This window comes from Corvus moneduloides, chromosome 3 (assembly GCF_009650955.1).
Source record: "Corvus moneduloides isolate bCorMon1 chromosome 3, bCorMon1.pri, whole genome shotgun sequence".
NCBI classification, from domain to species: Eukaryota; Metazoa; Chordata; class Aves; order Passeriformes; family Corvidae; genus Corvus; species Corvus moneduloides.
The window spans coordinates 5,948,327-5,975,222 of record NC_045478.1 but is presented as its reverse complement, the minus strand read 5'-3'; the positions used below and the strand labels follow the sequence as shown (position 1 = coordinate 5,975,222).

Sequence of the window (26,896 nt, the reverse complement as noted above, 5' to 3'; positions counted from 1 at the left end):
AGTAAAAGTATTGGAATGCGACATTCTGAGTAATTGTTACTTAGCTGCCTCGAAATGAAATCTATAGAGCCACCAGATGGCCCCCTCTTCCTTATTATCAGAAAATAGAAAACTGAGCACTATTCCCGGAAATACTCATTTAGCAGCAGCTGGGACACAGCAAAGGCTGCGCAAGAGTTTCTTGGAGTACAGGAAAAGGGTCTGAGGAAGGAGCTCAGAGTTTGCAGGATAACAGAGGAGCAAGCAGGTAAAGAATGAGATGAAAAGAAACCAGAAAAACATCATCTGTCCAGGAAAGCTGCAGCCAGAGGAAGGATGTTTCAGGATGTTTGGTCCAGAGGGGTTTGTGCAATGCCTGGAAGGTTCATGGGGGTCAACCTGAAATGAGAGGGGTGGTCAATGGGGAGAAGGGGACCTTGGTGGCCAGAGTCTTTCTGCTCCTGCTCGAGTGACCAAACCCTAACTGGTGAAGTTCAGCCATGCGCAGACCAGCCTGAGGTCTGTGTATCTCCTGCCTCTGCTTAAAATCTGAAATAAGGGTGTGGGTGAGGTGCGAGCCTTGTGCCAGCCTTTCATACTGATGTGACCCTTGAGTCCTACAGCTTCCAGCGCTGGCAATCCAATGTGCTGCATCCTGGTCTAAAACTGCTGCAACAGCTATCCTGTGGGCCCCTAAGTCACGGGCATCTTGTCCTTGCAGGCATGTCATGTATCCAGCAGTGGTGAACACCCTGTTTGGGAAAGGCGTGTGCCCAACCAGTCAGAGTGAAATCAAGGAGTTTGAAGAGCACTTTCGGAAGTATGATGAGGACTTCGAATACGCGTCTCAGATGCCCGAGTGCTTCCTGAGGTGAAGGGGCAGAGGTGATGGTTGTGGTGTACCCACTACAGGCATTTCTCTTGCTGCAGTATCAACTGTGGGAGACATTTTCCCTGGAGGATGATGCCCAGCCTTTATTGATGGCGTGCCCTTAGGCAAAGCAGGCTTTTAGCTAAATGCTTCAAAAAAGTTCTGACCTTGTCTTGTGCATTTTCCTGGCATAGAGCAGAAACAACGTGGCTTATGTGAGCAGGGCCCAGCTTGGACCTGTCAGGGAGCAGCAGAATGGGGTAAAGGGCAAAGGCCTGAGCCTAAATGTGAGTCCCAAGCTCAGGGGGCCTCCACTGAGGTGTCTCTCTGCTCTTTCCCAGCATACCAATCCCCAGTAATGTGGCTGCACTGTCACAGAATGGACCTTGGGTAGAGACAACCAGACTCTGAGGAGTTTCTTCCAGACCCTGTCAGTGCTTTTGTGGCCATCATCGCACTTTTAGCACCTCAAAATACCTTCAGAAAGAATTGAGGATGCTCTAAAAATGGCCTTGATTTTCTTCAGGAGGATCATTCTTGAAAAGATTGGCCTAAGCAGTCTGTCCAAATCCACACTGAAAACCTGTAATAAAAAGGTATGAAAATGTAGGAGTGTTGCAGTCCCAGGTCATGGCTGCAAGAGGAGGTCTGGGCAAGATGAAGGCCTTGGACGTGCTGTTCCTCATGCCAGTCATCACTTCTGTCAGTCAGACTGACACTTGGCTGTTCATCAACTGACTGCTGTCCAGGGGCTTTTGGAAAACGACCCAGGGAGTGCTTCTCATGGAAAAGGAAATGTTGGTTTGTGCTGCCTCCGTTAAGTACTTCTTTTTTGTTGCTTTTCTTTACAGGAACTGGTCAAAATCCAAAAAATGGCTTCTAAAATTATTTGAGAAAGTAGTGTTGGATGCTGAAAGGACCAACCCTTCAGAGACTGCATCCAAGGTAAACATCTGAGGCTAAGAAATGAGATGACTTTGTTGCATATTCTGACTGAAGTGATGGAGGGCAGGAATTACTTCAGTACTGGAAGAAATAAGTCAAATATGTCAGCTTTTATAGCTATACCGAAATGTTCCAGTATTGCTGTCACCTGCAGTAGGACAGACCCATAACTTTGACTCCTGTTCCTCCATTTAGTTTATTTCAAGCAATTCTGAGAATTAACATCTTTCCCTGGGGAATTTTAAGGCAAGGGTTCAGAGCTGTGACCCATCCCCAGCCTCCAGTATCACACTGCAGTGAGCAGTTGAAAGAGGTGAAAGACCCTTCAGTTGTTTCTCTGAGGGCAGCATGCTGTGAAACTTCAAAACCTTACATGTGCTATTTATAAACCCTGGTGTAGAGTGAGCAGATCCTTCAACAGCCAGACTGGTAGAAAATAGCAGATTTCTGGATTGGGAGCCAAGTACCCTAAATATTGATTGTGTCAAAGCTGAGATAAGTTGTTACTCTGGTTATTCTCCTCAGCTCTGGCAGGAATTCTGCCGATAGGGCTGACAAACGTGACGGCAGACTGGCCTGGGAATTCTGATCTACCGAATGGTTGTAGAACAGATCACTAAAAAAAACCAGGTTTTATTTAGACTTTAAAAGCTTTACATACCACAATTTCTTTAATAAAATAAACCAGATTTGCAGAAAGAAAGAGGAGGCTGGAGAGGAGCTGGTGGGAGGTAAGAAGGTGCGGGAAGTAGGAGGCAGAAACTCGGTGTCTTAGATTAAGTGGGCATTTGGGAAAAAGATCAGCCATTTTTTATTCAAGGTTGCCCTTTTCCTCTCTGAAAAGTAGGCAGGAAACTTTGCCTCAAGTGCATGGTTGCGCTGCATTTAAGGACATACTATAAACAAAAGCTGATCCTAGAACATTACACTGTTGCTATAGTTTCAAAGAATATCAACCCACTGAAGTCACTGCTTAGGTCACCAACAAAGTGCCTGAAACTAGGGAGTTTGCTGATGTATTAGATCATTTCTTAATAACAAGCACCCTTTTGGCATGAACAGAGAACATTTTCTTCATTTCCATTTTCATTCAAGTGGCTCATTCCCCTTTTCAGGTTCTTTAAAGCAGAGGTGTAGAGCAGGGATTAGAACAGAGATTTCTTTTTTTTCTTTCTTCCACGTATGAGCAACAATGGGGAGTGAGGGAACTCAGTCCCATAAAATTTTAAGGAAATGGAGAGCAGTGAAAGTATTCAGGAGGGATTCATGTGGTGCCCTGAGTTCTTCTGGTCCTCTGCCTATGTGAATTAGTCTCATTTTCTCTTAATGGTTGTCATTTCTACATTGTGCCTTCCAAAAAAGCCATAACTAACATTACTTCTCTTTGAGAAATTAGTCCTTGAGTTCTAGTAAGCCCCACCCCAAACTACATTTTAATATATTTTTGGAAATACAGATGATTATCTTTTATTTTTAACAGACACTTCTACAACATCTCCTGGATAATTTGCAAGGAAAACATCTAGCTCCCAATTATGGTCTCCTGATGCTCTGGGCTGCCCAAGCAAATGCTGTCCCCGTAAGTACATCAGCTGCAGAAACACCTCTTTCTCCAGTCCCAAAGCCTGTATTTGGGAAGGAAAGGCTTTGAAACAGAGGTCACACACACACTGCATGGATTCCAAAGAAGGGATTATCACGCCCACATGCATCACTACAAATATACCCAGGCTGCAATGTCACAGAAGCAATGACAAGAAAAGCTCTTCTTTTATTTTTCCTAAATGATGTTGTCCCCTATCATAACATTTCAGGAACATAAGCCTCACAGCTATTAAGATCACAGTCTTAAGCTGTGAAGAGCATTTAACTCTGTTTTGAAGCACTGTGGCTGTATTATAGAAAAGACTATTTCAGATACCCTGGTGCTACCAATTGTAAAGAATATCAAAAGCATAATATAGAGTAACTTCATCCATTTGTAAATCCTTGAGTGAATTTGTCTGTTTCATTTTTGGGGATCTGCTGTACAAACGCCAGTGGAAGAAAAGAATAGTTTGATTCTAGAGCCATTAAGTTTTGTCCATGTTAGAAAAGGATTTGCTGGATTAATGATACTGATATAAATATGCTAACAAGCCCAATATATCTAACACAGCTTAGGCTGACCCAAGACATTTATAGGAATTTCTCAGATGAAAAATCCATAGCAGCAAAAACATCCTTTATTTACCATGACTACTAAGCTCTTTCCAGCACAGTTATGTCCATTACAGATGTGATTTAGAAAAACATGATAGTGAGTTATTTTTGTATGTCCCCCTAACAGATATATCTATGTTTTTTGGAGATTGGATATAACTGCAGTTTAGCCTAAGGGAAATTCATCCATTTCAGTGAGGTTTCTGTGGATTCACGTGTTGGCATAAGTGGGAGGCATAGCCTGCTGTCTGTTATCAGGATAACTGACATTCCTTCCACAACACTTACTTCTGTAATATTCAGCTGTAAATAGACATACAGATATTTTTCTGTTTCTCAGAATAGTCACAACCACTGTTCTGGGGAATGGAATGACGAAAGAAAAGGCATTTCACCTTCCAAGGGCATTTTTTACAAGCACTTTAAACCCTTTTATCTGAAACAATTCAGTTATCCCTTCTTAGCTCATGGAGTGAAGCCACAGTGTCCAAGTGCTGTACAGGAAAGCTAAGCTACCAGATTTGTTTTGCAGAAGGAGGGCTGCATCCATGTCGGTCTGTTTGGGAAATAACAGTCAGAGTTTCATCCCTCACCAGCGCAGATGGCCCACGACCAGATCTGTGTGCAGGCTGCACCTCCTGCTAGCTCAGCAAGGAGAGAGACTCCTGGCACTGCTGCCAGTCCTTCTGGTTTCATCCTACTTAAGAGGATTTTCTCCTTTCCTAAATTTCTTGATTTTCAACTTCATTGCATAATCAGTTAGCAAATTATTTCTAAAGGGGATATATTACTCCTTGTTTTGCTGTTAATTAAAACTTTTCCTGCCCATTTTAGTGTGACTCACTATGACAATGCCCTGCAAATTATTTAACCTCATTTCTCCTAATACTAGTATGGATTAATTTTTTTCATTCCTGCAGCTAAAACTAATCATGCACAATGATTTAGTAGTAAATTTAACACCTAGTTATTTGAAAATAAAGGATTCTGTGTTTCAAAGCTCAAGGCTAAAGCTATATAATGTTCACTAAAGATAAGTACACAGCAGATGACTAGACATAATCTCCCAGGAGCTGAGCCCTTAGATATGGATTTACCCAGGAAGCACAGCTCCCTGTGCATCCCAACTGCAACAGGCACATACAAAAAAAAAGTGCAAATGTTTTTACCTGCCTCTGTGATTTGCTAAAAAGACATCGCCATTCTGTTCCATATCCCTAAATTCAAGGATTTCCATCTCTGTTTAGGTTGCATTTTGGACCCTTGCTTTCATACTCTCTAATCCTACCATTTACAAGAAAGTCATGGAAGACTTGGCTTCTGTTTTTGGTAAAGCAGGTAATAAATCTGATTGAGTCCTTCTGGAAGCTGGAAATTATTTATCCTGTGTTGGCCCAGCACAGGGCACACTTGGTCAGTGGCTGGGAACAGTGAGTGTTCTTGCTAAGGGTGCTACTGATAACATAGAGTCCAGCTCTTACGTCTTTACTCAGGATATGCTCAAGATGTATTTTTAAGCAAAATCACCTTTGATGTTAGCAGAAAGAAGGTAAGAAAGGAACAGTACATGTTTGTTTCTTCATTCCTATCATTTAAACTTAGATTTGTATTTACCCAGTCTTGTGCTTTTTCCAGGCACCTACAATAAGGTCAGATGAGGTCTTTCAGTTCAGGTGCTTTTCATTGTGTGCTGTTCACCAGAGTTACAACTATTCATGGAAAAAACAGGCCAGGAACTGTTCTCTTTTCTGTCATCAGAGGCAATTTTTTCCAGCATGCTTCACCCCCCATAACTAATCTCTTTCCCTCAAAAAGCAGTCATCTACTGGGAGTAGTCGTTCCCATATGCAGTCCCCTGAACGACAGGTTAGACTTTCATGGAATACTCTTTGTTGACATGGGTGAAAACTGTATCAAGAAATATGTCAGTAATTAACCAATAAAGTAAATAATGAAGCAGAGCTTAAGCCTTTCTCCTGGCACTGTTTCATTTGCTAATGTTAACAGAGCCCGAGAGCTCAGCCATGGCTTCTTGTCTTGGTGCCTACAGTCCGTGAGATTTCCATGCAGTGTCCTATGAAAGCACAGAAAAACTCTCAAGACTTTTAACTTCCAACATGACTTTGGCCCCTTCTGGCCAACACCATAGCTACACCTTCCTTAGAGTTACTGAATTATCTTCAGTGGCTTTTCTTAAATTTTACTGATTCAGGTCAATTTATTTACTTTGAAATATAAAGACAATTTTTGGGTGTAAACAATGCCTTGAAGTCTTGAAGTACTTCACCCACAGTTCTAAGGCAAGAAATGTCAGCCTGTATCAAAACAAGTACGAAATCTAATTTTTACATGGAGTCTTCTTTCTCATGCCATAACAGGTAAAGATAAACTGGAAGTCTCTGAGGAGGACCTGAAGAAGATCCCTTTCATTAAATGGTGCACTTTGGAAGCCATACGGCTGAGGTCTCCAGGTGCAATCACCAAGAAAGTCATAAACCCAATTAGAATTAAGGTGAGGTTTGGTTGTGGGTTTTTTTCCCCTCAAGCATGCTGTGTGATTTGTCTGGAAAGGGTCCTCCCAACAGATCTGGATAAAATTATAGTGGGAGAGATATTCCACAGCTTCACCTATATATTCTTTTTAATAGATTTATTCATCATCATTGATTTATGAGTGGTTTGGATTCTCTGGCTCACAGTCTTGCCTTCAATTTTGAATTGATTTTAGATTGAATTGAATTGAACTAGAGATACTGATGGTATGTAAAATAGGAATCAGACACAACAAGTATGGTAGAAGAGACCACATTTTAGTAACTGATTAAGACTCCTTCAACTACCGCTCAGAAGGGAGGTGTCAGCATTCAGGAATCTGACAAAGAAATGTTGAGGAAAAAACTCACACTCTTAAGGAATCAGTGCTCATGACTATTTAAGATTACTGATAAAATTACTAATGTCTACTATCATAGAAGGCTTTCTTTGCATTTCTTTGCATTGAAGGAAGTGTTTAACAAAATATTTAGGAAAAAAAACCAGCTCACATGGTAAATTAAGAAGCAGGAAAGACAGAAATCATGTTTCTGATCTTTTGATACCTAAAAAACCAAATTAGAACATAACTAATCTTTCCACCTTCCCTGCTGTGTAGGTTTTATGGAAAAAAATAGCAAGAAGAAACCTCAAACGTGTAATATGGCCACCTTGGCTGTAATCACCTTTACTTGTCTTCTCTTAGGACCTTCTGCTGATGGAAGTACCAAGGAGGGACTGTTTTGTGAGTTTAACCCATTTAGCTCTTTTCTTAGAGATTTTTCTCCTTTTCAGAATTTCACCATCCCTGCAGGTGACATGCTGATGTTGTCACCATATTGGTTGCACCGGAATCCAAAATATTTTCCTGACCCAGAAATGTTCAAACCTGTAAGTTGTCACTCTTAGTGTGGATATTTTGTTGCCTTTTCTCCCCTTCACTTATTTTACAATAAAAGCACATCGACAAACTTGCTTAAATTTGGCTGGAGAATGGCCTTGAATACAGAGAACAGGTGCACATACAGGAAATGCCTGTAGGAATAAACAAGACTTTTAAATTCAGTCACATGTTCCAGGTAATATGGTACTACTTTATATCACTTTGATCCTGACTTTATCACTCTCTACAACTCCCTGAAAGGAGACTGCATCCAGATGGGGGTCAGTCTTTTCTCCCAAGTAACAACTGGTAGGATGAGAGGAACCAGCCTCAAATTGTGCCAGGGGAGGTTTAGATGGGATATTAGGAAAAATTTCTTCACTGAAAGAGCTCAGGCATTGGAACAGGCTGCCCAGGGAGGTCGTGGAGTCACCATGCCTGGAGAGGTTTAGAAGATGTGAGGGTGTGGCAGTTGGGGATGTGGTTTAGTGGTGGATTGGCAGTGCTGGGTTAATGTTGGACTTGATGATCTTAAAGGTCTTTTCCAACCTAACAAATTCTGTGATTCCAAGTACTCTCCCTGTCGGATGATTTCTGGTAGGTATTATCTCTGCTAATTCAGTAGTTAATCTAGTTTCTTTATTATTCCACTGCAGGTGGCTGTGTGGGCAGGCTTGTAACTGCTCTTTTTAGCACCATCCAATATAGAACAGTTTGTCTTTTTTATAGAAATACATCAAGGAGTAATTTAAACAAAACTTCCCTTCTAGCAAACTCTTCCCGATTTGAAATCCCTTTTAACAATTCCTGCTTCTTTGAAATCTGAAGCTGAAACTCTGATGCAGCAGCTTATTTTTTTAGTAACTTTATTTCTAAAGAGCAAGTTAGCTTGTTTTTTTAGAAACTCACCCATTTTTCAAGATGAATAGGTGAGAACCCCTTAGACACTGTCATTCCAAATGTATGACCTCGCTTCATCACCACTGAGGTTTTTTTCTTTCTTTATTGGATTTTGATGCTGACAGGTTTCCTCCTCAGAAAGCTCTGAACAGCCCTAGCTGAAAAAAAAATCCCTAAAATAGATAAATGCAAGATTATGTCTTCTCTGGGACAGCTTCATCAGAGGAGTTCACCACCAGAAGCTTGACAGGGTGTTACTTGGCAGAGTAGCACTGAGTTTGTGGAGGCTGGTACAGTTTGTCAGCCAGCAGTCATGAGATTTGCTTCTCTCAGTGTCACCCACCAAAACTTCAGCCCATATTGCCTTGTTCCTTGTGTTGTTCCTTTCCTCTCAAAGCAACTTAGGATGGAGCAGGGATCCCTTTGGGTACAGACAAGCTGTTTTTTGTTGAGAATCGTTCGTTTTCTCACACACTGGCTTACACCAGTTAAAGCTCATAGACTTTGCATTTGTCTGTGCAGAGCGTCTTAGAAATTTTTTTTTGTGCAAGATGTGTGTGAGTTATTTGTGTGTCATGACACAATTTTGTGGCTGAGGCTGCCCTCAGTACTGGTTGATTTGCATTTGTATATATAAAGAGAAGGGTGCATTTTAATAGCTCAAGATGCAGGATTTAGGAAATGGGGAGGTATAGGAAAACTGCTTTAGGGGTAATTTTGAAAACCTTGCCAGCATTTTAAGGCACTTAAATGTGTTTCAAATGGGACCTTCATTTCTTTCCCTGATTCGGTGTTGACTTTTGGATCCAGACTCTAATACTAACAGGTTGAATGCAAAAAAAATGGCATTAGTGCAACTTTGTATTGAGGATTAGCTGTCCAAGGTCATTTTTAGCCTGGAGAAATAAAGTTAAGCTTTATTTATATAAGGCTGATTTGGAAAAAAAAAGTTTCTTCCCACAGGATCGTTGGAAAGAGGCAAATTTAGAGAAGAATGCTTTCTTGGACAGCTTTGTGGCATTTGGAGGAGGGAAGCATCAGTGTCCAGGAAGGTCAGTGAAACAGCTGGGGTTTATTTATTCCCAAACCCTGCAGAGAACAACTCTCTTGAACTGGGCTTCTCTTACAGTTGGAGATAAAGGGTTTTCTTTGCTCTTTGTCAGTCTCCTAATGTTCAGCATCATCTGCACCTTGTTTAAACTGATCTGAAAGTGGTTTCATTCCTGGAAAAGACAGGTTAAGTCACAATGAGGAGGCAGAATCTGAGACCAGTTTATCAAGGGATATTGCCCCCCACCCAGGGAGGAAAGTCAGCCTGGCTCTGCCCCTGCTGAGGTGTCTTTTCTTCAAGGGAGAGTTGCTCCACTTACACCATTTTACAGACACAGTTATTTAGGTTGCCTTAAACCAGTTCTAAACAAACCTACAGAACATTTCTCTGGTCTGAGACTCTCTTTCCATCCTCTGTGATGCCACTGACATCTCTGCTGATCTTCAGGTGTCTTAACTGGCTCCTCTCTGTTTGAGTCTTGTCTTTGCATTAGGGCACACAGAATTGTATAATGGCTTAAATTGCAGATCCTGTCTCACTTCACTCCTCCAGCAGTGCCACCAGCCTTGGTACTTCCTGCATTCCTTCTGCTGTTTTCTCTGCTGTCCCTCTTCCTGGAACAAGTCCCAGGGAGCCAGCTGCTCCTCATTCCTGTGTTCAAACATCTCTATGCTCAACCCTCTGCCTTCAAAACCTGCTCTCCTCTGAGACAGAAGTGACCAAAAATCCTTAGGACCAGTCATTTTATCTCAAGTTCCATGTGGAGCAAGGAACCTGGAGGGTGTTGCAGAGGATCTGCATTCTGGAATCTGCACCCCATGGCAGGCTAGACGCGAGTGCCAGATAAACATCATGAAGGCATTAAAGACATGAACAAAATGAATAAAACCACATTCACCATTTAGGTTTGCCAGAGGGAAGTGCTCACTCACTGCTGTACCTTGGTGGCTTGTACCACATTCCTGAGCTAAATCTGAGCACAGCCTCATTCCCAGCAAGGGCAACAGCAAAATTCGCAAGAGGCATCTGCAGGTACAGGGAAAGCTGCAAAACAGTGTTTCTGAAAGCTGCTTGTTTATATATCCTGACCTATATCTTTGTTCAGGCTGTTCTCTGGACTCTGATAACATCTTTAAAATAAGTTTTTGGTTAGAAAGAAAAGTATAAGATTTCCAGATAGACAACAGATGGAGAATCTTCTTCTTGCTGAGAAACTAAAAAGCCCTTTCAGACCCTTTGGCAGGCCACATGGTAACACACCTTCAGGTTTTTCAGCAATAATTGTAAAAGAATAATGTGATGGGCTTGAAAAAGAAGGAAATTAAATCAAGGGTTGTATCAAGGATTCCAGGTTGCAGATTTCCTTCATACGAGTGAATGAAACAATGATATTTCAAGTTTAAGATGCATTTTTATTTATTTCAGTATTGAGGTTTATAAATGAAATGTGTGAAGCATTTAATTTCTCCATTTCAAAAGTGCATCAGAAAATTAAAAGCTAATTTAATCAAACTGAAAGCTAGCAAATAACTTACCTGCCCCATAGTCTAGCAAACTGATGTGGGAAGAGCTCCCAAAAATCCATTTCTGTGCCATAGTTTTTACCTAAAATAAAAATTTGATGTCAGTTTGACTACTTTGGTAAAACCAGGTGGTTATTACCTGTGTGACTGTGCTTGTCTTGAACAGCTCTGTTGTCCCCTCAAGCACTGGGGTCCAGGGCCCTGCTGTGCAAACAGGGCTGGTACTGGAAGGACCCACCCTTGCATGGTGCTGCAGGCTTGGAGCTTGGGCTGCATCCCACCTGAGCTGGGCTAATAGCCATCAAAATACCTCTGTTATGCATTCCCCCGAGCCAAGGCCACCAAAAGCTCAAGGCAATTCCAGTGTGAAGTCACAGGGATAATTTGGGTCTGAAGCTGCCCTAAAACAAACAAACATCTTCCCACTCCAGAGCCCAGGGCAGCTCCATGTGCAGATCCTGGTGGCTCTGCATGAGTTACCCCGGGTCTGTGAGGCTTTTTAGCTTCCCTTCACACCTGCCAGGCCAACTCCATATGCAGTCATGTAGCCTCCTCCCCTGTGAATTCCCCCATAGCTGTTTTATCGAGGTTTTCCAGCATTTCTCTGTAGAAGAGCAAGGTAATATTACTATTTTAACTGAGTATTTAAGACTTAGGTGTAAACTCTGCAAGTGAGTAATCCCATGACCTCACATAGATGCACAGTGGTGAATGCAGAAAGCTCTTGTACACATCAGCATTAAAAACTGATAGCCTGGAGGAGTTTACCTGCAGTTATCCAAAATCTTCTTCAGCCTAAGAAAGACCTTTGGGAGAGTGTTACAGAAAAAAGAAATCATGCCCTTGGGTCTCCTACTGCATCCTAATGCTGACGCATTAAATAATAACTCCCACTGTCACTGCTCTCTGATGTCACCAGGCTCCCAGCTGCATTATATAACTTTATATAGCACGATTAGTCATATGGCCTTTTCTGTGTTTGACTGCCTTCTCACTCCTAGGAAGTTATTTCAAGTCAGCAAGTGTTAGGAGAACATAAATGTTTATACAGTGGAAAAATCCATAATGATAAGGGGCTGGTTTAAAATAGGTGTCAGAGGGATACTGGTGGTCCAGCGTTTCACCAGAAAGAAGGGGCAGCTGCCACATTTGTGTTCTTTGCCAAGTAACAATGCTGAAAAAACTATGGCAGTTTTCCTGTGGAAGATAAACTTTCAGGCAGAACTAAAGCACAGTGTAAAATGTGTCAAAGGCACCCTGTTTCTTACCTGATGATAACACACTTGTGATGGTCAGTCTGGAGGGCCAATGTTTTCCTCCCGTTTCTTGCAGATGGTTTGCGATCATGGAAATCCAGCTGTTCGTTGTGCTGTTCCTGTACAAGTATGAATTTGTACTGTTGGATGCAGTGCCAAGGGAGGTAAGAGATCCATGCATTCATGTGGCATTCCCCAACTTTATACTCTTCATTCATTAGGTTCAGCTGAACAACCATGCTCAACTGTAGTTACATAAATTTTGAGAGGAGTATTATAAAGCATGTAATGAACAACTTGATCTTTGTTTTATCTCAAAAAATCCAGAGTAATTCCAGTAATTCCAATTAGTGGGGCTGCACTGCCTATACAACAAAGTGCTTACAAGAATGTTTTGTCTCATCGTTGCCTAAACATTACCAGAGATTTGATACTTGTTGCTCACAAAAACAATAAATATGGAACGGGATCATTAATACTTTAAAGATATGGAATCAGATGCAACACTTGTAGTGCTCTTCCACTCCATATTCAGGGGTGAAAAGTAACTGATTAGGGTAAAACTGAATGAGCAACTGTGACACAGAAAGGTTTTACCATAAGGGAGAATGGCACAGTCAACCCTTCATTATTTGAATATTTTGAAAATATTCAGAACTGTGAGAGTTTCTTAAGAGCTCATGTGTCATCCTGACAGAGTGACTGGAATAATAATTAAGCATGAAGGCCCTACTCAATGGCTTTGGCAAAGCCAAGAAGTAATTCTCTAAGACCAAAGATGCAAGAATGTTTATCTTAATGTTAAAGCACAATGGTAATTCCATTAACTGAACTAACTGAAGTGTTTTTTCTGATTTTCTTCTTTCTTCAGAGCCCTTTACATTTGGTGGGGACACAGCAACCCATGGCACCATTAGGGGTCCAGTATAAATGCCGGGAATGAAAATTGTGCAGCATTGACCTTTCTTTGCCAGCCCGTGGATGGATGAACCACTGAGCTGCTTCCCAATCCCACATCTTCAGACTCTGCGTGCAGAGTTCTTGATTTCAGCTTTCAATGCTGTACATTGTGCTGTGCCAAACCAGTGCAGTCATACCTGTGCTCCTCCCCTGGTTGCCCACCTCCCAGTGCTTCACTCCAAGCTTTCCTGCTGCATTCATAATTTGTGGGTCAGTTATTCACAGACTTTGCAAATCTGATATACTAAACTCGCCAACCAAACACGCAGGACAAAAAGCTGCAGTGTCTGGAAGTCCTGTGTGGAAGCTGTGCCAGAACCAGCAGAGAAGCAGCTCCCTTGGGCCAGGTCACTGCTTCCTGTAGGGCGCTTCAAACCAAGGCCAAAGTGGTGCCTCATGCTAAGAAATCACATTGGTAACAACAAACAGCTCCCTGGTGCTGGTGTGCACAAAATCCAGGACAGTCTGAGCAGAGGCGTCTGGATCAGCTCCACATCCTGATAAACTGTGGTGACTTGTGTGTCACTGCCTGTGTGGGCAGGTGAAGGTCTGGCCTGCTCTGCCTACAACCAGTGCCAACTTCTTGCAAATAAAATGAATTTGTAACAGAAAAATTGCAAGCATTTGGGATCTTGTTCCACTGGAGCACCTAAATTTCTGCCGAGCTTTATTTTGCTCCACAGGATTCAGAATCATCGGTCCTTCTATGAATTTGCAGTGACAGTTTGACCATGATGTTTGGCTTCCAATAAAAAGTGATCACGAGGAAAGCTGTTGCTGCTCATGAGACTGGTTGTCTAATATCTAGAACACATTTGCTTTCCCTACCACATGCGTTATAGAACAAATTGCACAAATGTAAGAATATTTAATCCTATAAAAAATACCTAGTAAAAGCTGTTTGAAGAAGCTGTCAAATAAGTTCAGATACAAACACTTTAACTGCTGTCAGATTCCATAAACATTAATAGCTGGCATGTATTTTCAGTCTTAGAAGTAAAGATTATTCATCATTTTAAAAGTATTTGCAAAAAAAACCCATCACATAAATAGACTTTCAACAACAGTACAAACTATGGGAATAACATGCATAGGAAAATAACACGTATAATTCATTACATGGTTGGCTTACCTTCATGATGGATAGAACAACTTCAGTGATTTATATGGCTGGAAAATGATTCATCCAACTTTTAATTTAGCCCATAATGGTTAACTGTGCAAGAGTTGCAATCTTAATTGCTGTTCCAGTGTCTCTTCCATAACTGAAAGCCACTCCTGTGGATTTCCTGTGTGGGAGTACCTGGAAGTGTATATTTTGATTTTAAAATTTGGAAATGACCATAATATTTGTAAGGCCAAGCTGGACAGGCCTTTGAGCAACCTGGTCTAGTGGAAGGTATCTCTGCCCATGGCAGGGGATTGGAACTGGGTGATCTTTAAGGTCCCTTCCAACCCAAACCATTCTATGATTCTATGATGATTTTTTAAAATATTTTGCACTCACACACCTTCACCCTGATCTGCCAGAGCAGGGAGCAGGATGAGGCCACTGGTGCTGTTTTTCTGAGTGCTGAGTGTTTCTGTCTGAGCTGGCCACTGGAACCATCAGTGCACAGACATTTTACACATTTGTGGATGTGTCTGCTGGACCCAGGGGTGTGGAGCTGCAGCAGCCTCACCTCTGTGAGGCTACTCGATTTAGCAACTCCCAATCAGTTGAGAATCAGCCATGAAAATACTAGTCTTGAAAGGCAGGATGTATTTTCATTAGAAGTGGAAGCTTTTGGCAGGAAAGAAATACTGTTCATGGCAGAGGGATACCAAAAAAGCCCCTGAAGAAAAGTGTTCCTGGCTATGGGATTCCATCACTGCCCTGTGGTGGATGATAGCTCCAGGCACTCACTGTACTTTCCTAGGTGGAAAAAAACAAGGGAGATGGATTAGGAAAGCAATGTGGTGGTTAAGTGATAGAGCTAAAAGGGGTCTTCTGCCTGGAAATAATCCAGAAACTTCTGGGGGAGGGAACGACTTTCCCATGGGACAGGGTTAAATGGGCATTAAAAGGTCATCGTGATACCCTGCGCAGGAGTGGATTAAGAGTATCTAAATTATTCCTCTTCAAGTGCTTGTACAAGCTGCTTTTAAATACAGCAGTGCCAAATTTCCATGGGGGATCTGTCCTCTTACCTGACTCTCCCTGCTGTTAGAAAGCTGTCCTACATATCAATAGCAGGAGTCAGAAAAAGGTTTTATCCATGGCATTACCCCAAGACTGTAAGAAGCAGAATATTTTTAAGACCGCAGAGAAATAAAATGTATTTCAAGCTACCTTTTTTTATTTCTACCTTCTCTATCAAGTCTGGATGTTAAAGGGAAAGTAGTGGAGCATCCCTCAAAAAACATCTTAGAAAATGTAATTGTTCCTCCTCCAGACATGGCAAAGGCCAGATCTGCTTGAAAAATTCCAGTGTCTAAGTCAGTGAAACAATGGTAGGAGTTGTCTCAATGAGACAGGGAATCTAGCGTTATGAGGAATGAGAAATAAAACTCTGTTAAATCAATTTTCCTTTAATAATTGTATATCAAAGAAGGGTTTCAGGGAAAAAACCCCCAAAAAACAATGAAACTAACACATTCCAGCCAAATCTTTTTTGATACTTTTGAAGAGACTATAAACATTTTCCCTGAAATCATGAATTTCCTGTGGAAGTATAAAACTCCTGTAAACATTTTGAGCTAAAATTGTTGCCCTCCTGCAAGTGAATCTTCTCCAGTCAGCGCAGTGACAAGATCACCCACAGTATCAGCAGCCACCTCCCAGAATAATCACAACTTCTTTCACGTCTTCCCTCTAAAGAGCCTCCCCGAAGGCCCCTCTCAAGTCAAGTATTTCAAGTGGTCTTTCTCTTTTCTGTGCCACTGATTGTCACAGACCTCAGAAGTTTAGGCTTAGCATGTACACCTCCTCAAAATAGCTGTCTGGGGACTAAAAGATAGGGCTGTGGCCATTGAGAGGTGGGCTAAAAATAATGACTTCCCCTCAAAAAGAAATTAATTTTAAGGCCCTCGCTCTGTGCTGGGCTTAAACACTGTGCCAAGCAAAACTTGACTTAAGCATGTGTTTTGCCTTAAACAAACTCTTAAAATGGATCTGGGGAATAAGAATGGATTTTGATTTAAGCACAGGCTTAAGTGCTTTGCTGAACCAGGGTCCAAAAGCCTCAGTCCCTAACCTGTTGTTTACAGTTGGTCTTGGCATCTGTGTTGTAATTTTAAGGACATACAAAGGTTAGTGGAAATACTGAAGTGGCTTTGCTCATTTTAGGTGAACCTGGCACACATGGAAGGATTTTAGGAAGCATTTATAGCCCAAACCAGGAGGCTTTGTTGGCATCAAGCATCTTTCCCAGTCATTTAGTACATTCTAAATGTGCAGCTCACCACACGGCAAAAATTTCTCCCTGTCCGCCATGTGGTAGAAGGGGAATTGGACACAGGAAAGGCATTCAAAAGATAGAAAGCACTTAATTGCAACAGCCAAGGAGAGGCTTTCATCATGTGGCCATTCTGGATGACATTGGACATGCGACTGATTGGCACAGCATTATTTGGGTTTTTCACTTTGATCATAAAATTACCAGGAAAGGCTTAATGGAGTTATAAATATCTTGTTTCCATGAGAGTCCTGGGAGGATAATTATAGCACTGAAGTCTTTACAAAGATAGAGCATTTATAAAATGATATTATCTGAGGTCTCCAATGGATAATGCAGGGAATTCTGCACTCTATTCCCAGCTCCCCTATTGACTCACTGTGCTCTTTGGGTGAATCACTTCATCCCTGTTTCCTCACACAGGGGTAATAATGACAATTACCCACTGCTGCAAAGTCTGTATGGCTTAAAAGCTGTAAGTGTTGCTCCCACTCATCAGAGCACTCCTGCCTGGTTATTGATAGCAATGGCTGTCTGGAAGGCTTTGGATGAGCTGCATGTTTTCCTGATGTGTGCTACTGGTAAATTACACTACTTGTAGAGTTACAGTCAAAACACTCAGGAGAAATATTTTGAATGACTTAATTCACAGCTTTTAAGATGATGAAACAACTGTACCGCCCAGTCTTCAGAAATACTTTAATGCAGAGCTTGGCATTTAAAGACTATGGACAAGTTTCTTGTTGAGTGAAAAGACATCTTCCTTTCATAAAACCAACCCCTACGGAGGAGCATTACCTAGAAAGTTGAGTAGCATCTGTCTGTGAGTAGGAACTACACCTATACTCTAGCTTTCCTAAGCTGCACTAGGCTTTACCTGCTCTAGAGTCCATACATCATCTTCCCAGCTTTGAAAAAGGCAAGTGATGAAGGACTGATGGCAAATGAGCAAATGATTGGGCCTGAGCTCACGTGGGATACCTTGCCTGAAGGGCCTAACATGGATTTTGGTTACAAAAACCTAAACTTCAGAGCTGGAGAGGAGATCCTACATCTCCCAGGAATAGCCCTGTAACAGCCCTGGCTGTGATTGCAAACGGCTCCTGATAAATTTGAGAGAGATCAGAGCTCTCCAGTAGTGGATGGGCCTTTGGAGCTTGCTGTGCCTTTTTGCAGTGGACTGAAACAAAAAGGAGCAGATTCCTACCTGGAATGAAGTAGAACTGCAGATCAGGAAATGGAAATGTCTTACCAAGCACTGAAATGACATTTCTATATGAATAGTCCTGACAACAAAATTGCCCATTTTTCCAAAATAGAAGCTCTTGATCTGGAGTGGGTGCATTCCTGGGGTGAAGGGAGGAGGAAAAGGCAACCTTATTACTTTCGGGAATCTGCAAAACAAACCAGGAGAGTCTGAAGACCTAAATTCTCTATATGGGCATTCTGCCTCCAAAAAGCAACTTTTAGGTAGTCTACAAAGGCAGAAAACATCTTTTTCTGAGTGCATAATACTCCGATCATGTAATCACAGCTGGGCAAAGAAATCGAAACCTAAGGAGGATCGTGTTCTCACAAAGTGTCATTAGGGAATGAAAAGACTTAGCATTCCTTTTTTCCAGGGTCCTTGCTCAGAGGCAATTACCAGTGATTTCTGTGAAGATCTGACCCAAATAAGAGCCAAAAGAGGCTCTGTGGATGTGGTCCCTCAGCACTGCATGTCCAAACTACTCTTGCTGTGGGGTCTTGCACTGGTAAAGCAGGATCCAAGTTGAAGATGGGGCTCTGTCACACCTTCCTCTCAAAGGTCCCAATTGTAGCCAGACTTGACTCTTTTCAATTAAACACAAAAGTTTCACTGGGTTCATAGTGTTGGTTTTTGTAACTGCTGACACAGATCCACAGGCAGTTTCAAGGCACTGGCCTTTTATCCGGCCTTTATTCTGAAGCCCATCAATGCTCAGAAAAGCATTAAGTGTGTCCTTCTGTTCACTTGACACCACAAGAAAATCAAGTGATTTCCATTATTGTGACATGGCCTCCTGAACGTGATTTCCAGGTTAAAATGAATAAGCAGTGCAAGATACTCAAAGAGTTCTGCTCTTTAAGTAATTCACTACAGCTGGAGATACTGCCTTTGATGCTCTTCTGCCCAAATCTTAGTGTTATAATTTACTATTTTAAGCTTGTTTATAGAACTGGAATAATATGCAGATAAAAAAGGATAATTACTAGGGCGTTTTCAGGCATTAAAGCTGAGGTTTGAAGTTCCTTTTTCTGAGAAAATAAACCAAAGAATGTTTTACTATCTGAAAACCTGGCAACTGGTTTTACTTACCATGAAGTGAAATCAAGCACCCCTTTGTTAAAAGCCAGTTTCATCACAATGATCTGGTTGTTCCTAAAAATAATAAAGAGGCCTGAATCAGCAGGAGACGGTTTTATTCTGTCCTTTGGGTATTATTCGATATACCTAAATTTTTCCAGCAGACTCTGGCCTTGCAGCCTGGTTCAGAGGTTGCACATTCAGGCCTGTGGGTCTGTAGGAAATGAGCTCTCTACACACCCTCAAGCCAGGACAAATCCAAGTGATTTGTTGTAATCACATCTGCCCTGAGTTGCCACACTTGCACCTGGGAAGGTGCATTTATCCATCCACACAGAAACATTCCAGCGTTGGCATCTTTGTACAGGGGTCAAAAGTGGAAGCTGGGCAGAGGTGGGAGCTGGGGCTGTCCTGCCTGCTGGGCTCTGAGCTCTCACAGCCTGGGGATGTGCCATGCCACTGGATGTCACAGCAGGCTGCTCCCCAAGGTGGCACTGGAGCAGGTAAAGGACACAATCAGACTAGAGGCCCTGCTTCATCTTTCCTTTTTATCTTCCATTTACTGTTTCTGTCCTCCCTAGGGACTTCATCAGTGTCCTTTTTTCCCTTTCCCAGCTCAGCTGTAAACTCAGCTTACATTTTCCTTCAGGTTTTTCAGATATCCAGGCTGCCAAATACCTGTACAGCTTTAAGCTGGAGTGCAACACTGCAGGGGTAAGCCTGGCAGATCAGTGCCTCAGTAGGAGATAACTCCTGAATGGACTGGCTGTCCTTTCTGGAGCTCTGTCACACTGCTGGGAGAGCAGGAGGAAGGGGCAGAGCCTTCCCTCTGGCTGATGTGGAAGGAGGACACTCCTTAGAGGTTGCTCTGCTGCAGTGACTCAGTGCCATGGAAGCTGGGACTGCCCAAAAATATCAGTGTCACCAAGACCGTTTCCATTTTGCCATCCCCAGTATTCCCCTTGCACCAGGGCTGCCAGGACGGGCACTGGCATCATCCACTCTCAGTCACTGATGTGATCTCTAGAAAATCAGTGCTAAAATATATAAAAGCAATCATATAAATACAAGCATACACAAAGATAAAGTATGTAAGCAAACTATGTCTTAGTAGAAGTGTTGAAAAATTAAGTTTTCACTTTTAGGCACAATTCAGGCTCAAAAATATAGTCTCAATTGTTACTTACCTTCTTGAGCTGCTTATTTTCTAATAACTGAATGTGTATGTGGTGTCATGTGCTGACTAATAACACAGCCCTCTGCTTCCCATGATACTCCAATTATGCCTCCAGTAGTCACTTAAAAGTGTCAGAATAATGAATGAAAATTTCAGAGAAGAAAAAGAAACACAAGAAGCCTAAAGATTATGGATCATACCTTAAGAGACTGAAACATATGAATTTTTGTAACGATCTCTCAATGTAAACATAGCTCCTTAAAATGACATTTTGGAAAGCCTTCCTGTGTCAATCTCCGTAATTAAGGATAAAGATTAATAAAAGGCAAAGAAATCTTGTACAGTGGACCTCTCCATCAAACCTGTCTAGCACTGCTTCAAAACTAGGGCTCCTAAATTCTACTTTTCAACAATTAATAAACATTAATTACCACACTATTTGCCTTATAGGAGTAAATTGTGTCTTGCAGTGAATTACATTCTGTGGCCTTCTAATTACAACATATAAAAATAGAATTTCTGGTAGCTTTGTTTTCTTAGTTGCCTACATTCTGAAGTAAATTAAATAATCTATTCATAAGCTCAGTCTGTATTTAGATACCTAAATAAGCATCTTGATTTTTCAGAGCACCTACAACTCTGAGAGTCACACAGTGCTTCTGAAAACCAGGCCATTTATTTAGGTGTCTATATTTAGGTACATGAGTTTGAAGCATTTGGCTTGAGGTCACATAGCTATGGCTCATTGCATTTTTTTATTTCCATTTGGGTCACAATGGGCAAGTCACTTCCAATAATTCTCATCACAAATATAAGAAATAGCAGGAGAGATGGTAAGAATTACTTACTAAAAACCATCATGATGCTTAGCACTTCCTTAAAATACATGGAGTTTCCTTCACAGAGAATTAAAATCTGAAAAAAGATAGAAATCAGTGCATCAGAAAGGTAAGACAGTGTGTTTAGAGACTGAACTTATGTTGTGGTTAAACTGTGCTCATTTCCTGGACTGAATTTTCTGACATCTTTGTCATGGCCTCTATAACCTTGTGACCATTTTGACAAGCCAGATGTCTCAGCTTCCTGTATTTTGACTGGGCAAATCCTAGAAACCAAGTGCTTCTACTTGTTAACACATGGCAGCAAACCACAGTTTATTCTTGAGGAATTTGGGCTGACATCATCAGTCATGCTCTTGAATTGTGGCTACACCTCCAAGACTGCCTTTGAATTTGCACAGTAGCTTGTACAGGCCTTGACCTTAATGAAACATTTTGACCTGAAATAAACAGTCCAGGACTCTGCTGACAAAAGATCCCTTGGAAAAGGACATCAGGAGGAAAACACAAAATTTTAAAGAAACAAGGAAAAAAATTAAAACCTTGTATTTCAGCATCCTCATTCAAATGTGAGAATTTGCATCTGGCCATAGTATTTCAGATCTGAGAGAGCTGCACTTGTACTGTAAGAATGTTGTTTGTTACAGAACAAAAGGTTTGTGTTTTTCTTTCTTGAAATGGAGGTTGTTTTAAAAGTCAATGAAACCTGGTTTTCCCCTTGATTTATCATGCATCTAGGCTGAAAAAACATCTCTTGGTTAAAAATATTCCTTCAACAGAAATGGGGACATGCCATTTTTGTTGTCTTTAAAGCTGAGGGTTAGCTACAAGATAGTAAAGCTCTGTTTTGTGGGACTTTATGTTAGATAGGGAATTTTTGCAATGTGAAATCAAAAAGCCCTTTATTTTTTTCTGACAGCTCTCACTCTCCGAAGTAGATGTAAAATGGAAAGATTCTTTGTTCCTGTTCTCATTGCCTTAAAAGACATGAGCTCCTTGTCTGACCTCTGTCTGCTCCTGAAGATGCTTAGAAACAACAGGGATGTGCCAGAGAGGGGATTTAGGGAGCAACAGAGCCAAATGCAGGGAGTGTCCCCCTGCAAAGGCGGGAGCTCAGGGGTTCCAGAGCAGTGCCACAGGTTCTTATAGAATCACAGAACGGTTTGGGTTGGAAGGGACCTTCAGGATCACCCCATTCCATCCCCTGCCATGGGCAGGGACACCTTCCACTATCCCAGATTGTTCCAAGCCCCATCCAACCCGAAGCTAAGCACTTCCAGGGATGGGGCATCCACAGCTTCTCTGGGCAACCTGTGCCAATCCCTCATCACCCTCAGAGGGAAGAATTTCTTCCCAATACTAACTCTAACCCTGCCTTCCTTCAGCTTAACATCTTTTTTCTTGTTCTACCACTCCATGCCCTTGATAAAAGCTCCTCTCCAGCTCTCTTGTAGTCCTTTTAGATGCTGGAAGCCCTCTCCAGGTTCTTCTTCACACTTGCCTGATCCCCACAGACCAGATTTGGAGAGAACAGACATCCCAGCTGGAGCATGTGCTTCCCTGCATCTCCAAGCTCCCAAAGAAAACAGCTCTGGCCCATGATCAACCTGCTCGTGGAGTAACGTGTGCAAGGGCACTACAGGCACTGGCATTTTACAGAAGGTGAAGGATAGTCTCCTTTCTTGCAGGAATTTTTTATTTGTGCAATTATTATTCCTGTACCCAGATCTATATAAACTGCTCTGTAGATAAAAAGCAAAAAGAGTGTCTGCTTTGCACCTTTTTGCTTTTCTCTGCAATATGTATCAGCTAAGCTGCTCTGCAGTTGCTGTGCACACACAGACACTGGAGAGGTGTCGAGGCAAGGTTGCCTCACTGCCCTGAGTGACTGGGTGATGAACTGGCAGATGAAGTTCAGCAGTGGTAAGTGCAAAGCAATGCAGACGGGAAAAAATAAACCCAACCACACGCACACAGACACTGGTTCCAGCACTGCAGAAGATCTGGAGACTGAAGTGGAAAGCCCTCTGGAAACATCAGCGTGGGACTAGGAAGTGGTCAAAAAAAGGAACTGAATGTTAAGAATCAGTAGCTCCCCGCTTAGATGATGAGGGGACCCCCAGAGTCATTGGACTCTTTAGCCCCAATGCTCAGAGTTAGTCAAAGTCCCCTGGCCAGACAGCTCTTGTCTATTCCAGATCCGGCAAAATTCAACAGCCATTTTAGCAGAATCAAAGTTTCAAAGTAGTGTTTTCTTGTAAAATTAGAAAGGCTAGAGAGGATGGTGATAAAGTCTCCCACTGAAAACAGAGAAAACCACATGACACTGAAAGAGAGATAGCTAAAGGGAAATCCAGTTAAAGGCTAGAAAATGATCACAGAATAGTTTGGGTTGGAAGGAATATAAAAGATCATATAATTCCAACCCTTGCCATGGGCAAGGACACCTTCCACTAGACCAAGTTGCTCCAACCTGTCCTTGAACATTTCCAGGGATGGAGTATCCAGAGCTTCTCTGGGCAGCCTGTGCCAGGGCCTCACCACCCTCATTGGGAAGAACTTCTTCCTAATGTCTAATCTAAACCTGCCTTCTCTCAGTTTAAGGTCATTCCCCCTTGTCCTGTAATGATGGTGAGAAGGTATAAACAATAAATTTACTGCCTCTGTAACAAGGGAACACCTAAGCAGGGATAAGACTTGAAGTTGTTTTTACACATAGTGAAGAAATATCCTGTCACAGCACATTGTGGAAAGCAAAACCACAAATGGGCTCAAAAAGAGATAAGAAAAACTCCTAAAGAACAGGACCTCTGGTAGCTGCTAAGTGGAGAAACTTGGATTTAACCATGAGTTCCAGAAATCTCTGCCTCCCTAGTTGCTGCAAAATTATAAGGTAAATGGGAAAATACAGAGCCTATTTTTACACTGATTTACCAAGCATCCAGTCTTGGCTGCTGGAGACAAAAGACATAGCTAGATGGATCCAACTGTGTTTTTTATATTTTAAAAGAGTAACAGAAACAATCAAGATTATAATGCTGATAGAGTCAACATTAATTTTACTTGCTTTATCCACTCTAATCTCCAGACTCAGCCATTTGCAAGAAATCATAATCCGTATCTGGCCAAGGAATTTGGGATTATCCCAGTGAGCAGAAATGTAAAAGATGAAGTACTGACTTCTTCAGCATCCACAGATTTTCAGGCATTACTTACTTGTTTCTTCTGAAAAAGGGAAAATTTGTCACCAAAACATCTGCAAAGGCTGCAGGACTTAGCCTGGGTTTGTATTTTGATGATCAGAAACCAGGGTAACATGGTGGGGGGGCAAAATCTTTTGGTTACAGTGCTTCAGTTGTGTTGAAATTCCCTGTGGCTGCTTCAGCACACTTGAGAGGCCACTTTTGCTTACAGATTAAATCTGGAGATGGGAAGCAGGTGCAGACTGAAGATAATGAGCAGCTCAGGATTTGAAGGAGACTGGCTAAGCCTGTGCTCTGGGATATCAGTAACAAACTCCCACTCAGTTCTGTGGGATGAGCTCACAGCACTGCTTGTGGATCCTGCAAGTAGCAGCTGTTTTATCACCTCCTTTGGTATCCTTTCCAGAATTACAGCTTCCTTCAGGTTTTGGCACTCTACCACTGCTTGGGTTGTGGGAAGCTGGCCACAGCCTTTAGGAGGCACAGGGTGCATGGCCTGAACAGCTCTAGGGTAAAGGGTGGGATTCCACAAAGGACCTTCTCTCAATTGCTCTTATCCTGTTATTTTGGCAACACCATTTTTCCATGTCTAAATAATATATTATTTTGTGACCTTTCCTAATAGAAATCTTTAATGCTTGTAACAGGGGATGTTAAAATCCTGCAATTGTTGCCATTCTTATAATTATCTACTTTAAAGGATATTTTACTGCAAACAGTGGAATTCAGGGTTTTTTTCCCCTTCATCTTAGCAATAGTGCCTGGATGCATATAAACCTGAAGTGCTGACCTTGGCTTTCCTGATTTTTCTTGAGCATGGGTTAGCTTGCTCTCAAAACTGTAGAGATTCCTATTTTACCACAAGGAAAACACACGCTAGGGCAGCTTCATCCCAATGAAAACATTCTTCCCAATATGAAAATTAATAAAAATTGAGACACAAGACACAGTTAAGAGGATGGAGATAAAAAGGCACAAGGAAATTTTATATCATAAAATGCAGGACAGAAAAAGCCCAGTGGATGCTCTTCCTACTCAGAATATTAAAATAACACATCATGCAAAGGGAACACACATAAATGGAGACAAATGAAAATATCCTACCAGGTTTAATTCCCAAAACAAAAACCAACAAGCAAATAATTTGATTTAAAAGCTGATTAGTTTATATAGTGACATTTTTGGTTCCATAGCTCGCTTTCTTTTCTGCGTAATGCCTAAAGCACTAAGATCATGGTCAGGGATTGATATTTTAGGCACAAGGGCAATACAATGAAAATAATAATTACTATTATAAGTTACCTATTATCCATTTAAAAATAAAAGTAGAACCAAAGCAGAAACCCTGAAAGAAGTCTAAACCAGATATGCATAAAGGCATAAGTCAGTCCTTAGTTAAGGGACCAGGAAGAAACTCTTCTGTTTCAAGTACAACAATCTCCAGGGCATTGCTCTTTGCTGCCTGCAGAGATGAGGTGGGATATGCTATTGATTTCATTCTTCACACCATTTATTTTCTGTTATTATTGGAAAGTGCTGCTATAAATGGCACACATCTTTTTATATATTTTTAAGTAATGGAGAGTTATTCCTTACATAGATTTTTATAGGGTATTTAATAATTACATGGGAGTCATCTAGTTCTTCATTTCATTCTATAGATTTTCAAAGCCATCTTTACAGAAACCTATTTACGTTTCTGTATTACCCTATTGATTAAATCCCTTTGTATTACATTCCAAAGCAAAGAGACCACAGAAAATCAGTGTTAGCCTCTGACGTTTAGCAGCCTCGGATGTGCAGCTGGAAGAGAGAAAATAGCCGTTCCTTTAATAAAACATGCCTTGGGGGCATCTGAGGGCTTTCTCTTCTTTTTAAAATCATGACCAGCATCAGCCTTTTTCTATTGTAAATGTGATGTTCCTTTAGAGCCCTATAAATGTCCCTTCTGGTCTTGTCCATAGTGAGGAGATACCCCTGATTCACCTGTTAACCTGAAGAACTGGATCCATCCCAGATGGAGCTGGCTCCAAAGCACAGTTTAGGTGTTGTTGGTCAGAGGTGGGAATGGTCTTGGGAGCTCCATCCTCCAGAGTAATTAGGACCCCTACAACATCAGCAGGAGAGGGGCCTGAAGGGTTGTCACTAAAACCATGGTGAGGTGCCCTGGCACTGTTTGGCCATCCATCCTACTCTGTCTGCATCCCATCCCACCTCTCCCCTACATTATCCCATCCCACCTCTCCCCTACGTTATCCCATCCCACCACCCCTTCTCACTCCCATTCCATTCCATCTCATCCCACACCACCTCCCCCCTACTCCACCCTATCCCATCCATCGTTCTTGTTCAAATTCCATCCCATCCCACCTTTTCTCACTCCCATTCCATCCCATCCTGTATGTCCCCTACCTGATCCCTCCTATCCGACCTTATCTCTCCCTTACCTTACCCTAACCTACTCTGCATCTCCCTACTCCATTCCACCTGACTTCACCCAATCCCACTTATCCTCAGGGCGGGGGCACCGAAACCTTGAGGGAGAGCAGCTTTGCTACGAGAACACAAAACACTGCCTAGTTCCTACCGCTCCCTGTGTGCTGGGGTGTCATGAGCTCCTGCCCCGGCTCACCTGTGTCCCCTCACTGCCCTGTCCCCTGTCCCCATTCACCTGTCACATATCCTCGTTCATCCCTTGTCCCCACACATGCCCTGCCCGGATCACCTGTCCCCACTCAGCTGTCCCTGTACATCGCCCGTCCCCTCACGGCCCCCGCCCGTCACCGATTCCCGGCGCGTCGCCGTGGGAGCT

The 26,896-nt window shown here is 42.1% G+C and overlaps 1 protein-coding gene and 1 long non-coding RNA gene across 8 annotated transcripts in view; one reads left to right on the top strand and one right to left on the bottom strand.

Moving 5' to 3' along the window:
• The window catches only part of LOC116441731 (24-hydroxycholesterol 7-alpha-hydroxylase), a 26,405-nt gene extending 12,516 nt beyond the window's left edge, over positions 1-13,889 (top strand). For 6 of the 7 annotated variants that reach the window (XM_032103989.1, XM_032103987.1, XM_032103988.1 and 3 more), the window contains 9 exons: positions 701-850; positions 1,702-1,795; positions 3,276-3,374; positions 5,245-5,335; positions 6,376-6,509; positions 7,325-7,420; positions 9,276-9,364; positions 12,219-12,306; positions 13,014-13,889. In XM_032103989.1, coding sequence (XP_031959880.1) covers positions 701-850; positions 1,702-1,795; positions 3,276-3,374; positions 5,245-5,335; positions 6,376-6,509; positions 7,325-7,420; positions 9,276-9,364; positions 12,219-12,306; positions 13,014-13,085 — 913 coding nt within the window. In that variant the 3' untranslated portion in view covers positions 13,086-13,889. The remainder of the gene's footprint in view (positions 1-700; positions 851-1,701; positions 1,796-3,275; positions 3,375-5,244; positions 5,336-6,375; positions 6,510-7,324; positions 7,421-9,275; positions 9,365-12,218; positions 12,307-13,013) is intronic. The other variant, XM_032103992.1, reaches the window with a different exon arrangement.
• LOC116441737 lies at positions 12,156-26,896 on the bottom strand. Its single transcript, XR_004239224.1, has 7 exons — positions 26,810-26,896; positions 26,071-26,191; positions 20,891-20,957; positions 18,878-18,940; positions 17,747-17,933; positions 14,235-15,017; positions 12,156-12,387 (listed from the first exon to the last, which is right to left on the bottom strand). It is a non-coding gene; the product is annotated as an uncharacterized LOC116441737 (long non-coding RNA).